Genomic DNA, 18,013 nt, shown 5'->3' with positions numbered 1-18,013 from the left:
CTCAGACAGTTCACCTGATGATTTCTGAACCTGTTATTAAACCTCTGATTTTGATGATAATTATCATTTCTGAAATTATATCTAATGGCTCTAGAATTCGATTGATTATCAGTATTAGAAAAATTTCCCAACACAGGTCTTTCAAAATAATCAGAACGGCCCAAGGGCTCAAAATTTGAATTATGAGATTGGCTGAAAAAATTGTTTCGACCATGAGAAATATTAGACCTAAGTCGTCGATTTTGAAATCGAGCACTGTTGTTCATTTGTTTTAAATACACAAAACATCTTTCTTGCACATGACCAGCTTTACCACAAAATCTGCACAACAGTTTTCTGAATTGACGGTTTTGAGGAAATTGTCTTGACGACACCTCAAATTGTTTAGATTCACAAGCAGAATTACTAGGAATAGTGTCCAAATGCTCCTGAGAAGCAAACAATTTTTGTTTTGGATAACCATCATTTTGTTTAGCTTTAGACTGAACACCCCTTTTATTTTGATCCAGTTGCAATTCTAGCGAAACAATTTTTTTTTGTAGTGCCAAAACATGTTCATCAGAAAATTGAGGATTCTCATAGGATTTAACATCATCTTTCAATTTTTGCAATTCCTCAATTTTTTTTACAGCCAAGTCAAATGACTTGATGTCAAGTTCTAAAATTTTGACTCTAAAGTCTGACGGAATGGTAGACAACAATTTTTGGTACATTATTTCATTTTGAAATTCAGGATTCTTAATTTTGAAAACACTAGTGGTAATTAATTTTATTCTATGAGCCAAATTCAAAATTGACTCTGATTGTTCCATGTTAATGGAGTGAAAGTCCTTCATAGAATAAGTATTAACCACCGGCTTAAAAAATGATAACAATGCATCAGTTACTTTTGTAACTGAGTCAGAATACCTTAGATCTGGTGTCTCTAAAATATATTTAAGTGCTGCTCCTGACAATTTACTTTTAATGTACAAGACACCTTTTTTTTCAGACCACGAATTAACACTTATTATATCTTTAACCTGCTCTACAAAATATTGTGTTTCAGCGGGATCTCCACTAAAATTAGCAACATTGAGCATGAATGGGGATCTGCCAGAACTGTAAGTTCTACAAGATGCAGCATTTTGAGGGGTTTGTGTCACACTAGCATTATCAACAGTGTTGGACACGGCTGACAAAGTTGGGTCAACCTGACGGGTTTTTCTTTTAGCAGGCATGGTCAAAGAAAAATTAATTCACAACCAAAAATTTCATTTAACTTAGAATGACAAAAATTTCAACAAGAAACAATTTTTCAACAGTAGATGTACAAGCAAACAATTTCCACTGAGCGTTAGAGTTCATTCCCATAATATCAAGTGTTACAAATTTATTTAATTTTTTTTTATGAGCTCGGTTTCACAAGAAAAAGAACTGGCACAACACCAAAGATGGGACTGGTCACGCACCAAAAATGTCGCGTAGTTGTGTGGGGAAGGCCGGGGAACAGGCTACGAAAATCATTCGAAAAAGTAGAAGTGAATTTGATTTGCACCGAGTAAATGACAAAGAAATTATACACCTCCTTAAACATGAATGACCATAGAGGAATTAGGGTACTCCTTTACAGAGTTGGAAAAAGACGATGTAAACTTGTGTTCGGCACGTGAATCCGTATAGTGGTGAGTGTTTAATAAACAAAGACATTTCAGCATAAACCCAAGAACGGTGAATTCACCCCGCGACAAAGTGAATTCACTAATCGTTTGATTTGACAGCTTGATCATACGATCTTATTGTTATGGGAGAACTCTAACTCCGAAATGTTAAGAATATACATTACGAGAGCACATGATAAAAATGGAGAAGTTGGCATTACAAACATGAACTGAGACCGAAATATTTAAGAAGGGTACTCACGTACATCTGAAATTATCATGCCGGGTAACGGAAAGCTGAAAGTCCAAACGAAGAATAATCCATGAGAGTTCGTAAACATAACCGATTTATTGTCCCACTTTTTCACATTACAAACGGGAAGCAAGGTCTGCACAAACGCACCAAACAGTGGCAGAACAGACATGTGGTCACAGCATATTAAACATCATGGCACAGCAGTAAAACACAATGCGAAACAATCACTCATCAAATACGGGCACACCGAACTAAAGGACCGCTTAGGAGCCATACTCGGCCGAGCGAATCGGGCCAAGAACCCTTCGCTCTTCAACACAGCGTTCCGATGCAAGCAAAAAATATGATCTCCCTTTAAAAAACGTTGCGTGGCCTTTTTATCAACATTTCATGGAAGCTTCTAGAACAAAAATTACATCATCCAAATAACCGACTCGAAGCGGTTCCCTGTCCAATACAAATCATTTCAAAACCAAAACTTTCTCGCGGTTGGCTAAAAGTTCAGTGACCTCAGAAATGCGAATCAATGACGTCATCATAAACTTTCCAGCACGCGCAGAGAAAGGATTCAGCAAACGGCTCTCGATCGGCGCCGGAAATCGAAACAAAAAGAAACTGAATGAATGTGGATTACACCACAGTTCTAATGTCATAAAATTGGAGCCGATAATTCAGAAATCGGTTTCTGAAAAACATGCATTTAATAAAATAGGCATTCAGTAGTTTATTACAATATTTTATTATAACTTTCTTCCTTTTTCCATATTTTTCCGTGTTATTTAAAAAAGAAGAATATATTTTGAAATTTTATCTTTGACTTGCAAGAATGATTTTAATGTGAAATGCACGGAAAATGACGGAGAAAGTAAATTTAAAAAAGCAGTATTTAAATTATAATTAAAAATAGACAAAAACTCTACTTAATCTTACATCCGAATTAATGTTTTGTTAAATTTTTGACGAAGTCAAAAAAAAAAAAAAAAAGTTCACAATTAGCCACAACAACTTCTTTGCGTGCAGATTACGGGCTCAAAGCCTGCGGCCCACTACTGCGATTGACATTTCCTCTCTTAGATCTTAACAAATTGAAAATTATTCAAACACTTTACAAATAATAATAATAATAATTCGTAACAATCAGCAAACTGATCTAAGAGCAAATATTACCTTTTGACCCATCTGGATACACTTAAAGGAGAAATTTCATACTAACGGCTATTTTTCGAGTGCTTTCTCCCGATTTAAACAGGGCAATAATTTTTTCTTTTCGCGAATTACCACTGAGACGAGTCATTTATTCTCCACTGCCTATTGCTACATGACTAGCAAGACAATGAGGTTTTATCATATTTTCTGTGAAAAAGTTGTGTACGTTAATTTTATTTTTCGGAGGTATTGTTTTACAAAAGGCAAAGACTAAATGCAGAAAAAAAAATTTACTTTAAAAAAAAAGTATTTTAAATGTAGCCTTTAATTTAAAATGATTTGTGAAATATTCTTTTATTAAACAATTAAATAGTGTTTCGCGTTATTGACGTTTTATTGATATCCATAAAAAACTGACAATTGCAATATTGTGTTGTACTTCTGCAGCGACAGCGAATAAATTTATACATTTAAAAATTCATCGACTTAACTCCAATGTAGAAAACCCACGTTATAATTGGTTTGCATATTTTGTTGAACAATTTTGTTCTTTTTCTACGAGGAAACCAACTTTCATAATTTCTGTTTTAAAAAGGTATACGGTCCCCTAAACAAGGAAAAAATGAATTTTTAAGCCCATAGCGCGAAAACTACTGAATATTTTGTGAGCTCAAATTTTAGATTTCCACATAAAAGCTCTTCTAGATTGTTTTTCTATTAAAATTTATTTTGGGGTTTCAGATCATATATTTTTCAAAAAAATATTATCATAATTCATAAAAAAATTCCAAATTTAGATTTTTAGCTGTTGTAAATGATGCTTTGTGAATATTGGGTCGATTTATATTTTGATATAAAAAAAATGCCGTACCTAATCTAGTTTATGTGTTATGTATAAAAATATCAAAATATGTTTTAACATTACGAGAGGGATTTTTCAAAACTCAATTCTGAAGTAAAGGCTGCTGGATCAAATTAAACAAAATTTTGTATACAAAGTTAAAAAAGGATGGTAATCACAAATATGTGATAAAAAAAGGTGGATTATCGTAGAACATTTTGAAGTTGATGCTCATTTTAATATGAAGACGACCCCTTAACAACAATTTATTAACATATTTATGTAGAACACATTATTCTTGAAAAAATAACACCTTACATGTGTCTCTAGTATCAATAGTTTTTTAATACGAACGAGTGTTTCGTTTTTTTTTCTATGACTGTGCCTGTGCTTCTTTTAAGAAACACAGGTACAGTCATAGGAGAAAGAGAGTTTAATTTGTATTGCCTCTTGGGACTTTTTCTGTGTGAAATCTTTCCAAAGTTGTCTGGCTTGTTAAAATTAAAATTCCATCATTTTATTTCTACATGTCCTTTTTCATCTGGCATTCTTCAGAGCTTCTTTACTTATTTTATGTTATTGTACATGTGCTTATGATAGACGCTTTTATACGTTTAAAAGGAGAATTTTTACTTGATTCGTCTAGCTCCCAAATTGATGAAACAGCCTCAGTTTTTTCTTGAGATTCTAGATGTTTATGCTACTGAGTCTTTTTTTTTTTTGATGTCATCTCCATAGAATGATTTTCTGGGATTCGTATACCCAAAATTTGTGTGCCAAAATTCCCAAAGTGTTAGGAAGCCACTTTCGCTGAACTTTTCAACAACATTTTCTGGTGGAAGTTCTTCGAACAAAAAAACTGTGTTCTTAGTTTTGGCATTTTAAGTGAACTATTTTACACTATTAGTTTAAAGATTTCATTTTATGTATAAAAATAATTACAAAACTAGACAAAACTTATTTTAAATTAGCACACTCATATGAAAACAAAAAGTGATTTAAAAAGCGAAAAATGTAATTAGCTATATAACTTTAAGTTTAGCCTATAATGCAAAACATGACTTATTTTACCCCACAAGTTTTATTGCCCTAAAAATATTTGTTTAGTGTTTTTGGACCAAAACTTCAGGAGATTAATCTTGAAAATGTGCTTTATGAAGTAGATAAAAATACTGAGAACTTTCATTTAAGCTTCCTTAAATCAAAAGTTTTTATAATGAACATATTCAAGCTTCTATTAAGGAAAACATTAAATCTCTAATATTAGTTTCTGCTAGTTTTGCATATTTTTTATGCCTGCTGTCAACAATTTACACAAACCTGGCAGCACAGAAAAAATGTATATTCTTTGTATACTTTTTGAAGATTTTTTTAAAAATCTGACCTATTTTACTTCATGACTTTTACCGCACCTGACCCTAATTCTTTATTGTACGTTCTACGCAGGAATTGTACGTTTAATCGAAACCCTCCCCCCCCCTCGAACATTTAGCGTATTTATAGTTCTTTTCTTGCTGCCATTATTTAAAATTATTATTTAAGTAAGTATTTTTTTTTTTTTTTTTTTTTTTTGACATTACGATCCGGATAAGCCGGAGATCTGGATAAACGGGGACCGGATGGACGAGGCTCAACTGTACTTCCATTTCATCGCCAACTGTAGCGTTTCAAAAACAGGGAGATGTTCTGGTGAAACCTCTCCCTTTACTTATCATATTTCTGAGCTTTTTCCCGAAACTAGGTTCGAATTTGCAGCTAAGTTCACACAAATGATAACAGCCTGTAGATCGAAGTTGCCTCATTTTCATTGAACTTGTTTTTTTTCCTTTCGTGTTGAAAAAGAGATACCTAGTATAATTTAGTAACCAATTTAAGCAGAGCCTGATTACAACAGGCTGGCCAGGCCTGGGCCTGGGGCTACATGTTCCGAAGGGGCCCTAAGTTCTTACTGTCTTGTTCGTAGAATTAAAACTATACAAACAGTTTTAGAAAAAATAATGATTTATTAATTAGAAAAAAAGTTCCTCGAAAGATAATTTTTATTCATTTTGACAGCAGTGAATTAATTGGCCAAGTCGACTTATGGGTTCCCGAAAGTAGACTCAAAAAATATACAAAAGAGCCCTCAAAAATGCATTCCGATGAGCCTTCAAACCTGTAAATCAGCCACTGCATTCTGCCATAGTCTTCAGGAGGCCTCCAAATTATTTTGGGTCCTGGGTCTCCCTTTCAATTAGCCGAGTCCCGAATTTAAGGCAGAAGTTCCGGATAGTTTGAACTGTCTTCTAAACTGGCTCTAATTCATCACTACAACGCCTAATTACGACACCGAAAATTATTTGCAGCAAAAATGCGACTCATTCCCATAATTCCAGCGTTCATTAATCTTGTGTTTTATCTTTTAGAAAGAATTGACATGATGACAGTAATGTGGAGTACTTTCCAGGCCACTGACGCTTCGATTGTCGAATACGGACTGTCGGCGGGCGAGCTGGACAAGTCGGCCAACGGAACTTGGCAGATTCTGAACAACAGGGGTTTCTTTCAATACATCCACACGTCAAAACTCACCGATCTGGGAATTGATACTAAATACTGTGAGTTGTGCTTTTGTTTTCTCACACTTCATTGCTTCTAACTGCTATACGCATAGCTCCTTTTAGACGCACGAATCTCTATGCAGTGTTCAAAAATGTTCTTTATTCTATTTTCATCTATTTTCTTGTTTTACTGACTTGACAAATTCATTGGCTTCAGAGATATTATTAAAAAAATATTAAAGGCATGGAAATACTCCTTGATATCTTTTAGAGGAGTGAAATTCAGTCTGGACGAATGAAGTAATCGAAAACAGTAAAAATCATAATGACCAATTTCGTTAAAAAAAAAAAAATATTATAATAAATTTCTAAAAATGAGACGGAGGATGGCAGGGAAAGAAGAGATGAGTGCAATTTTGATTTTAACATTTAGAATATTTGACACCGTTTATTTAAGTAAATCATTAAAAAGTTAAAATGTTATGCTTCAAAAATTATTATTTTTTATTATTACCGATGCTGTTTTTTTTTTTTTTTCTAGAACACAAATCGTGAAAATGAGCTTTAGTTATTGAGGCGTATTCAAATTTTCATTGCCTGCCTTATGGGTGAATATCAGGAAAAGTGCGAATTTGATCATGGATATTTTCGATTTTAAAAGATAATCAGAAGTTAAAGTTAATAGGGTAGTATAACTCCACAACTGTTACAGATTTTTTTTTTTTTTTAATTTAGGAGCAAGGGAAATTGAACATTTAACCCCATTTTAGAGGAGAGGGGGGATTGTATTTGACTGTTACAGATCTGAAAAATTTTTGCACATAATGGGCATAGGTAAAAGTTCAAGAGCACGAATACATAGGTTTTATCACATAGCATCTGAAGCTTCAAGTGACCTGCGACAATTTTTGTGCTCTGGATACTATTAACTATTAAAACTTTCAATGCCAAGGTCATTCAGAAATATTGGTTTCTTTTGCTTTTTGTCTTTTACTCTGCCTCCATATGAGCTAAAGCTTTAGTGACTCACAGAAAAAAAAAGTACTGGATTTATTACGCACCCTAAGATATAGTACCTGTAAAAAAATGATACTGTGGATCACTCTTGGATTAAACGGCCTCTAAGTTGATTATTTTTTTAAATGTCAAAATTGAAGATGAATTGCTCTATAAACCAAGATTCAATGACTTTAAGACAGAACTGTAACTACACTTATATAGGTTGTAGTTTTAGATCGAGGAAAAAAATCTATCAAGCACAATAGAGTTGTTTAATTGCAGTGCAACTTACATCAAAAAGGAACAAAACCACTCCCTCTTATATAAATACTCTAATTTCTTAAAGCAAGGTGAGGGGGGGGGCATTTGCCCCCTCTAGACCCCCTTAAATGACGTACCTACTTGTCCTATACAGGTTAATTTCTTGTAGACTGCGCATTTTCTGTAACACCATCATGTCTCGAAACTCATAATTTTTCATCAAGGACGTCGTTTCATGAAAAAGCAAAATGCTGGTATAAATGTGAAACATTACGAGTATATTAGTAAAATATTTCATAAAATGTATAACGCTATATTTTAACACCACATCAGAAACCCATTTAACCTTTAAAAGCATCATCCTTTTTTATACCGTATTTTTGTAATAAAAAAACCCCTAATAATGCTAATAATAACTCGTTATAAATTGTGCGCTCATTGAAATTCATTACACAATGTCTTGCTTTTTAAGATATAACTACACACCTTAAAAATAAAGAGCTGCGTCTTACGATACGCTCAACCGCTTTTACATTAAAACCTACTCACAGCTTAAAAGCTAATGCAAATTTCCGTTTTTGTGTACCTTTCTAGTGTCTTTCCTAGAGGATCAGTTCCTTTAAAAAAGATTTCAAACTTCCTTCCAATTTCATCTTCAAGCGACTTATCTGATGTTTTCATATTGTAGCAATAATCTCTGTAAGCTAACCAGGTTCTGACTATTTTAGGAAAGCTTTTTATTTAATTAAATTGTAAATTTTTATCTAGTGCTCTACATTTACTTAAGTTGTAGCACGTACAATTAGTTGTAGGATATTATCAACGAGGATATGAATGGGGATAAATGTAAAGTAGATCTCAGAAAAATAGCATGATCGCTGAAAAAAAAAAAAAAAAAAGTAATTAAAGTAAATAATTTGACGGTAATATTTGGTTTGAGAGGGATGTTTTAAAAGTTAAAAAATAATTAACTCAATCTGGCGTCGAAAATAGTAGACTGAGTTCTGCAGCTCAAAGCCAGAACAACGTGAGTCACATAATCGCTACTTTACAGGAGAGAGGAAAAAAGATCATCTGACGCAAGCAAAAGATGGGACACAGGCACTTTTAACAGTGGTAAATAATTACAAAGGATTTTTTATTTTTTTTTTTGGAATGGGGTAGTTTCCAAATATTAAAGTATTTTTTTTTTCTGAAAGAGCATGTTTAAAAACGTAGGATTTGACCATTTTTAAAATAATTTGCTTAAGTTTAATATTAAAAAAAATACTTAAATCGGTGAGCTTTCATTGTTTATATTTCTGCCAATGACATCACAAATGATGAAATGCCATTCAGTGTGGCCATTCACAGAGCAAAATATTTAATTTTGCTCTGTGTATTGGCAACGATATGGTTGATAGCAAGCGTAGAGCGCAATGTTAAATTTGCTTCTTGATTATCATAACGTGGAAACGCAGTAGAAAGATGCGCCAAAATGCATCATTTGTGACGTCCTCAAGACCACGGCTTGTTTGAAAAATCGGACAGTTTAAAAAATTAATTAAAAAATAACTATTGGGGAAATGAAAGTATTTTCTGGGCCCATGTTATTATTTTTGCTTATTCTATCAATTTCAGTGACTAAAAGTAGTACTTTTGACTGAAGGAAACAACTCCATTACGTTCACATGGCTCGATGAAAATGAGAGTCTACGTACAATGCGCTAAAAAACAGAAAATTGCAGTTTTGGACTTACGTCAGCCTGGTTTAGAGGTAGAGAATTCAGGTAATTGGTATAAGCAACATTAGGCTCGTTTAATATTGAGAGAACTTCTTGTTTGCTGTAAAGTTATTAAAAAGTTATAATAACAGTGCTTCTTGCTAAATAAATTTTCACATTCGTTTCATAAACTAGTATGTTGTGGCCATCACGAAACTTTCTTCTATATTTTTCCTTTTTCTGATCCCTCCCCATGCTTAACGAGGAAGCAATATTCCTAACAAAAACAAAATTACACATGCAAAAACTTGACGACCATCCCAATGTCTGAATTATTGTAAAAACAAAACAAAGAGCGAAAATTGAAAGTTACTTTAAAAGCCTTACTTGAATTAATTACAAATATTTTACTTATTAACAAACATAAGATGGCAACAGTTAAAAATTTTAAGTCAGTGAGATAATATTTCCGATCATTTCCATACAATTAAAATCACGAGAAATACGCAGACGACAATCTATTACGATTTATCTTTCTTATTGTTGCATTAATAAAGCTATTTTTATTCGCAAAAAAAAAAAAAAAAAAAAAAAAATCAACACCTCTTGGAAGTTTATTGGAGTCAAAATTGAACCAAAGCCTGTTTACGTATGGATTCACATATATTCCAAATTTCAACCTGAACGTAGCATTACTTCTTGAGATAGGGCACTCACAATGGAAAAAAAGAACGCGCGATTGCGCTACCCCCCTTTTTAGCTGTTGACACCAAAATAAAATCAGCTCTTATACCCACTAAAGGCTACTTGTCAAAAAATTTTTGTTTGATTCTGTTCGTTATTTCTTGAGATACAATAGTCACAATTGACGACAAAAAAACGCTCTATAACTCAACCCCCGTTTGAGCTATTGACACCAAAATTGAATCAGCACCTGCTCCTGTTAGGGGCAACATATGGACCTAATTTTGTTTGATTCCGCCAGTTACTTCCTGAGGAATAGCAAGCACGCGTAACTCAAAAAACATCCCATTGCTCCACCCCCCTTGGAGGAATTCGCGGCAAAAACCAATGGGCGCAAGTTCACATAGGGGCACATATGTGTACCAAATTTCGTTCAATTTCATGCGGTAGTTTTTGCTGTAGAGCGGCCACAAAAAACTGGTCACACACAGACGTGACACACGTACACACACACATACACACACACACACACACACACAGACATTTTCCAAAAATAGTCGAAATGGACTCAGCACACCTCAAAACGTTCGAATCCGTCAAAATTCGAAATTCGAAAATTTGCACGAATCCAATACTTTCTTCTACATATTAGATATAGAAGAAAGTAAAAAGAGATCTATTGAAAGTTCTTAAAATACTACGGTGTCGTCCACCAATAGTATCGCACTTTGAGGAGAAGAGGGAAATTGTGACAAGGGAGAGAAAGGGCAACACGAAATGTGACATCATGTACTTTGGTTGAAATAAAATATTTTTCATAGCAAAGTGTTAATGTAATACAGCTTGACGTTTGACAATAGGATGAGAGGGGTAAGGTGAAGTGTGACATTGAGAGGGGGTGTTACGGGGGGGGGGCTCCATAGAGGGTTGAACTACGTTGAAATAACGTGCGACATCATTTATGTACATTTACTGCTACTAAGTTTCGTCCCATGGATGTTCCAAAGGAAAGCGCATCGCACCGATAGTATGTGGAACTAAACTGCGTTGAAGAAAATTGTAGCTTAACTTCAAATGTGTTACAGGGACGACCAGAACTTACATTTTTAGGAGGGAGAGGAGAAAAGATTCTCCATCTGTCGAATGATTAAAAACGGATATGCCTACATGTGTATATCTGATGAAAAGGGACATTCGAACATTAAAAATAGTAATTATATCTTCATATTTACCGAATAAGGATATTTTTGGGAGGACACAGTAACCCTCTGTTGGGGTGCCCATGATGTGTTGATTTATGTTTGATTATTTTAATTTCTAAAAGGAGAGGTCACAGTGACCTCCCGTCGGGGCGCCCTGTTGTGCTGATTGGTGTTCGGATATTTTAGTCTGTAAAAAGAGAGGTCACAGTGACCTCCCATAGGGGTGCCCCTGTTTTACTCAACATGTCAACAGTTATTTTTACGATGTAGCAACCAGATACTATGATAACGTATTTCGAAATACTTGAAATAAGGTTGCATCCAAAGTTCTTTGGAGATCAAAATGTCGGATTGATTAACTTGCGCTCCAAAGTGCCATTGCATATAACGTACCTTAAAGCTATTGCATATAAAAATTTAGTATGTACTACAGGAAACTAAAAACAACGCATGCTGTTTTTATTTCATCGTCCGTCCAGCAAGTTTACTTAGTTTTGTGAGTTCAGATGATATTATCAATTGCCTCCATAATCTTGATTGCAACTGGGAATTCGCTGATTGAAACAAGTATTTCCGTTTGTTCAGCGGCTCAGAGTTGAGATTGCTGAATATTGATTACTTGAACATATTTGACAAATCGAAGGATCAATAATAATATTTATTTAATATGATATCAGGATAAGAGAGAGATTTTCTGAAATAATTTGGTCCAAGTTTTTTGAGAAGGTAAAAATATATTATATGAATCGTGTAGTTCTACATTTTTCCCCCTGAGAAATAATTTTCCCCTCCAAATCATAGATGCTTATTGTTTGGAGAAAAAACTTCCAAACAATAAGCATGAATTTTAAATGAACAATATATTGAACAATTTCAATTGATTGAAACTTTTCTTCATTTTTACTTTCTTCTATATCTAATATATAGAAGAAAGTATTGGATTCGTGCAAATTTTCGAATTTTGACGGATTTGAACGTTTTGAGGTGTGCTGAGTCCATTTCGACTATTTTTGGAAAATGTCTGTCTGTCTGTGTGTATGTATGTGTGTGTGTGTATGTGTGTGTGTATGTGTGTGTGTGTGTGTGTATATGTGTCACGTCTGTGTGTGACCAGTTTTTTGTGGCCGCTCTACAGCAAAAACTACCGCATGAAATCGAACGAAATTTGGTACACATATGTGCCCCTATGTGAACTTGTGCCCATTAGTTTTTGGCGCGAATTCATCCAATGGGGGTGGAGCAATGGGACGTTTTTTGAGTTACGCGTGATTGCTATTCCTCAGGAAGTAACTGGCGGAATCAAACAAAATTTAGTGCATATGTTGCCAGTAACAGGAACAGGTGCTGATTCAATTTTGGTGTCAATAACTCAAACGGGGGTTGAGCTATAGAACGTTTTTTGTCGTCAATTGTGACTGCTGTATCTCAAGAAATAATGAACGGAATGAAAGAAAAATTTATCGGCAAGTAGCCCTTAGTGGGTATAAAAGCTGATTTTATTTTGGTGTCAACAGCTAAAAAGGGGGTAGCGCAATCGCCCGTTCTTTTTTTCCATTGTGAGTGCCCTATCTCAAGAAGTAATGCTACGTTCTGGTTGAAATTTGGAATATGTGTGACTCCATATGTAAACAGGCTTTGGTTCAATTTTGGCGCCAATCGAGCCAAGAGGTGCTGATTTATTTTTATTATCATTATTTTTTTAGCGAATAAAAAGGATATTCTGGATAAGAATATCACTTTAAGCAGAGCTGCGGAGTCGGAAGAAACATGACCAACTCTGATTCCGAACCTTGGAATTTGAAAACCTCCAAATCCGACTCCTTTACCTCAAAGTTAGGCTCTCCTACTTCACGAGTCTGACTCCAACTCATGAACTTTAAAAGCCTCTGGCTACGACTCTGCTGTAACTATTCGTACCTTCGGCACGAACAAATTTTAGTTTTTAAAAATGCATTATATTAGTTCTAAAACTTAAAGTTTAATAACAAATAGGTAATTTAAACTAAAAACAGGAAATATTATTTTAATGTCCTGTAGTTTAATCGATGGTTGAGATCCGATACACGCATTTTTAGCTATCTTTTATGATGATAAGAGGAAGGACAGAGGTTGGTTTTTGTTTCCAGAATGTTTTTTTTATGTTGAAGTTTCAAAAGCGCAGTTTTAGTCTATATCAGGAATTCTCAAACTTTCCAAATCGTGGCATCCTTTGGAGAATTAGAATTTTCTTACGGCACTTCAGTCCATCTTTGTTTTCTGAAATAATTGCGTAAGTGTGCAAATAACGCTTCCCGAAAATTAAAAACCTAATATCTCGCTCCTGATTCAATTTCTCCGTCTTGTGTATATTCATTGGATGACTAATAAAAACTAAGAAAAAAATAAAACCAAATAAAAATAGAATATTGAAATTATTTTTGTAGGAAAATTAGTAAGAATGGAACTAGAAGGGTGAAAGAAATAATACCTAAACAAAGAAGTATTTTTCATGCAAGCGGATTTCCTGGGTCAGGATTGTGCTTGTATACAGCAGTGGCGGATCTGGAGTGCTGAGGGACGGCTTTTCATCCGAGATGATCCCTCTTTTTCGGGAAGGAGCGGCTCTCAATGGGAAAAAACATTTAAACAATTTTCAAATACGATAAAAATATACAATTTATTATCGACTAAAATTTAAAGGCGAAGAAAACTTCTCAAACAATTATTGTCAAGGATAGTCTGAAACTGCGTTTTTAAAGCGACAACTTCATAGATTTTCCAGGGGAGCGTCTCCCTCCCTTTCAACAACAATATTCAAGATTGTTTCAAATTTTAACTTCAGTTTCTAAACTTTTCCGAGTGAGAGCACTTGAAAACTCCTTTCCTCTAATCTCATCTGCGATCGGCTGAAACTTCATTTTTGGAGCTTCAATTTCAATAAATTTCCGTAGCGGAGCTTGAATCTGTCCTCCCTCTAACAAAACCCGAAATTATTTAAAATTGCGTTTTTCGAACTATAATTTCGAAAATTTTCCGGAGAAGGGCCCTAAAACCCCTCTTTTCCTAATACCTAACATTTCCAAAGATCGTCTAAAACTGTTTGTAAAACCACAATTTCGAAAACTTTCCGTTGGAGAAACCTCCTGACCAAGTATTTCTGAGTGAATATTTAAGTTTGCGTAGTTTATACTCAGCCTTGGATCTAGTAATGACTCCCGTTTCCTTCTTAATCCAGACGCTGAATCCACTTTCTATTTGTATTAGGCGTTTTAAAAAGTTCAAGGGCTGAGACGCTCCCCACTCATACACACACACCAGTTTTTTTGGCCCTCGCTACGACTCTGCTTGAAATAGGGCCCCAAGTAAAGTTTTACTTTTTTCACTTATTTTAATTTTATAATCATAAACATAATCTTCGTCTTCGTAATGATTGAATTTTTGTTTTGCATTTTCTTTAAAAATTATTTTTTCTTTCTTTTAATAAATGTGTAAATTATGCTTATTGTACACATTCTTCTGGTGTTTTTAAACAAAAGTTGATGGTATCTCTCTCTCTCAAAAAAAAAAAAAAAAAATGCATTGTTATAAATAGATCTGAAAAAATGTACCTTGTCTTTGGTTCAAGAACGAACAGTGTCGCTGTTTCTCACCGCGTTCATAACGCACTTTTCGAGCCGGCAAATCCCCGCTCTGGCTCCGTAAAAAACCGATTGAAAAATTCCCCGTTTCCATGTAAAAAGAAGTTCTCCCATTGTAACAGAAGCCGCGTTCACAACATTCACAATATACTTTTCGACCCGGTAAATCCTCACTCTGGCTCCACAAAAAACCGAATGAAAAATTCTCCGTTTTCATGTAAAAAGAGGTTCTCCCATTATACCAGAGAAAACGGATTTTACCCAGCATCCTCAGCGGCTAGTAGACGAACTTGTTTCGCGTAATGCATTCAGGGTAAAAACACCGCTTTCACTCCAGAAGCTAGCGGGAGTAGAAAGATTCCACATAAACCCCGCAAATAACCGGAATGCGGTGAAAAGCAGGTTTTTTCCGGGGTCGAAAGCGTCCATGGAAACGGCCCTAATAAGTCGTTAATGTTATTGAATTTCTATGAGACGGTGCGACGGATAGGGGGCGACATCCCTAAAACGGTAGACGAAATTTCAATCTCTCACACGTAACTGTTTTTGTGGATTAAACATCAAAATACATGAAAAATGCAATTACATTATATTTTAAAATCCAGAAAGAGGTAGGGAGAGGGGATTTGAATGATAGCCTGTATTTGTATCCGTTATTTATTTATTTATATATTATTATGCGGTAAAGTTGTTGGAGCCAGAGTTGCTCTGATTTGCAGCCACGATTTCATAAATAAGCAACGTCGCGTCGTCTGAAAAATGTTTAACGCCAAAAGAGCGATTGCGTGCCAAAACGCGACAACTTCCCAGCCAAACAAGTCACCTGACCTGGGAAACATTGGGTCCCAAGTTTATTTCACTGAGACATTTGCTATGGCTCCCTCCATTAGTATTCATTCTCAATGTTGCAGACAGTCTAAATAATCACGTAACAAAAGAATAATAAGAGTTAAGAGTACATTTTTTTCCATATTGCTATAATGTTGCTAAACTCCAAAATATGGCACTCGTCCTTTCTTCCTTATCTACCCATTTCAAAGAATTCACTCGTTTTCTCAAATGATTGACGAGGGTCATTCTTTCGCGATCGACTATACAACATATTCACGGGGTTAGTCAGAATGGCTATCTCTTTTGCTCATATCTACGTTTATATATACGTACACGACGGAAAAACTACTAATCAATGCTCATTTAGGGGTAATTAAAACAATTTTTCGTGAGTATAGTAATTAATACATAATTGCTTTACTTTGTACGAGAAATTAAAAATATTTGGTCATGTTACTTTAAATGAGTTATTAAAGTGGTTTTTCTTCTAAGGGAGTTCTCAAGTGTCTATGACATATGTAACGAATATGTCTCTAATCATTGCGCTTAAATGAGGTGTTAGTTCGTACAGTTATAGATTTGAGCGCAATGATTTTGTTAAACAAAAAAAAGAAGAAAAAAAAAAACTTCCACGTAGACATATTCTAGAGTTTCCGAACGGAAACATGAAGCATTGTAGTGATTTATCTTTTTAAAATGCGTTTCCGTTTTTACGAAATCGGATTTAATACACTGTAGTTCAATGAATTGTTCTTTTTCAAGGGGAAAATATTTCGTGTGGTATCAAATAGAATGAAACTGCCGCTTTTTGTGTTGATTGTATTGTATCAAATATAATGAAAATGACTGTTAAATATAAAGGAAAGCATTCCCTGATTTTACCCCCTTTTTATGGACTGTAACAGAAACGGCAGTTTCTATCAATAGCAACCTGCCCTACTTCTATACAAACATATTGAAAACTACTCATGAATAATCTTTTCTATTCGCATAACGTGTGAGATAAATAAACGGGATTCCTTGATGTTCAAAAATAAGTACAAAAGATTTCCAAAAAATGTGTAGTGTTACGTTGATTTCTGATTTTCCAGAGGTTTCCCATATTAATTTTAAAATATAGGAAAAGATATCTCCGTCTATGAAAATGCAAAATGGCTAATAAGTTAACGAAAGTATGAAAATTCCCAATAAAGAAATAAATTTTATCGGAGGTACGACGTCCCCCCCCCCCCTTTTTCTTTTAGATAACTAGGGGCATCCTTGCCTTTTCTCATCAACTCTCTCCCTAAATATTTCGCAATTATTTCATTACTAGCAAAAATACTCGGTGTTGCCTGGGTCAGTAATAATTGTGAGAAACAATTGCTACTTTCATTCGTTTTCTGTTTTAACTGAACGAACTTAAAACACACCGCTTTGACATGATTAAAAATCGAGCTTCTTCCATACCCATCATAAAAGTAAAATAGCAATAAGTAAAAAAAAAAAAAAAGTTTTCACTTAGAAACGAAAGAACGACGTTTAAGCATTTAAAAATTTGAAGAATTTATAAAATATGAGAAGTTAAGATTTATCAGTTAATATATTTTTTTTTTTTTTTTTTTTGAACATAAGTCTAATATTTTCTTTATGTGACTATTGAAATACGAACGGTTTTCGAAAAATGTAGCCGCTCGTAATCCCACTATACTTGCTTCAGTTATTTTGGGAAATTTCAATTATTGCAAGTTTTTGGTGCGACTTAAAATGTTACCAAATTGGCGGTAGCTATTTCGGGATACCTCGGACAATGCTCCCACTCCCTACTTTGTAAAACTGTCTGTTATTAATGTTCATCAAAGAGATATTGTCGCCAAATACTGAGATATTTTTGGTGACCATAAAGTTATGCTAAGCATTTTCATCCCAAAATTTCTCCGAAATAAGTAGTAAAACTTGGTTTGAAATTGGGCACAAAGACAAATTAATAGAAGTTTTTGTGCTATTTATGGAATTGCCTAATTTAGTTAACGGATTATTTTACATTTTAACAAAAATTTTAAAGACTCTTTTAATGGTGATATTTTGGTTACATGGTGAAAGCCGAGAAACATTATTACGTAGTCTTTGGCTTCAAAAACAGCCTCAGTTGAATAAATTGACTTACGTCATTATTGAATCGTTATAATTAATTAGCATTCCCATACCCGGCATTGCTCGGGTAATGGAATTAGCAGGGGTTAACAGTGCTTGGTGCATCTAGTTTCGAAAATCCCCTATAATAATTACTTATTACCTATAACTTTTTCTAATT

The 18,013-nt window shown here is 34.3% G+C and overlaps 1 protein-coding gene across 1 annotated transcript in view; it reads left to right on the top strand.

Moving 5' to 3' along the window:
- LOC129220075 (acid phosphatase type 7-like) overlaps positions 1 to 18,013 on the top strand; it is a 94,681-nt gene that overhangs the window by 29,323 nt on the left and 47,345 nt on the right. Inside the window, exon 2 of the mRNA XM_054854412.1 lies at positions 6,289 to 6,480. Coding sequence (XP_054710387.1) covers positions 6,289 to 6,480 — 192 coding nt within the window. The remainder of the gene's footprint in view (positions 1 to 6,288; positions 6,481 to 18,013) is intronic.

Source organism: Uloborus diversus, chromosome 4, assembly GCF_026930045.1.
Source record: "Uloborus diversus isolate 005 chromosome 4, Udiv.v.3.1, whole genome shotgun sequence".
In the NCBI taxonomy this organism is placed as follows: Eukaryota; Metazoa; Arthropoda; class Arachnida; order Araneae; family Uloboridae; genus Uloborus; species Uloborus diversus.
The sequence above is the reverse complement of the archived record's forward strand: the minus strand, read 5'-3'. Positions and strand labels throughout refer to the sequence as shown.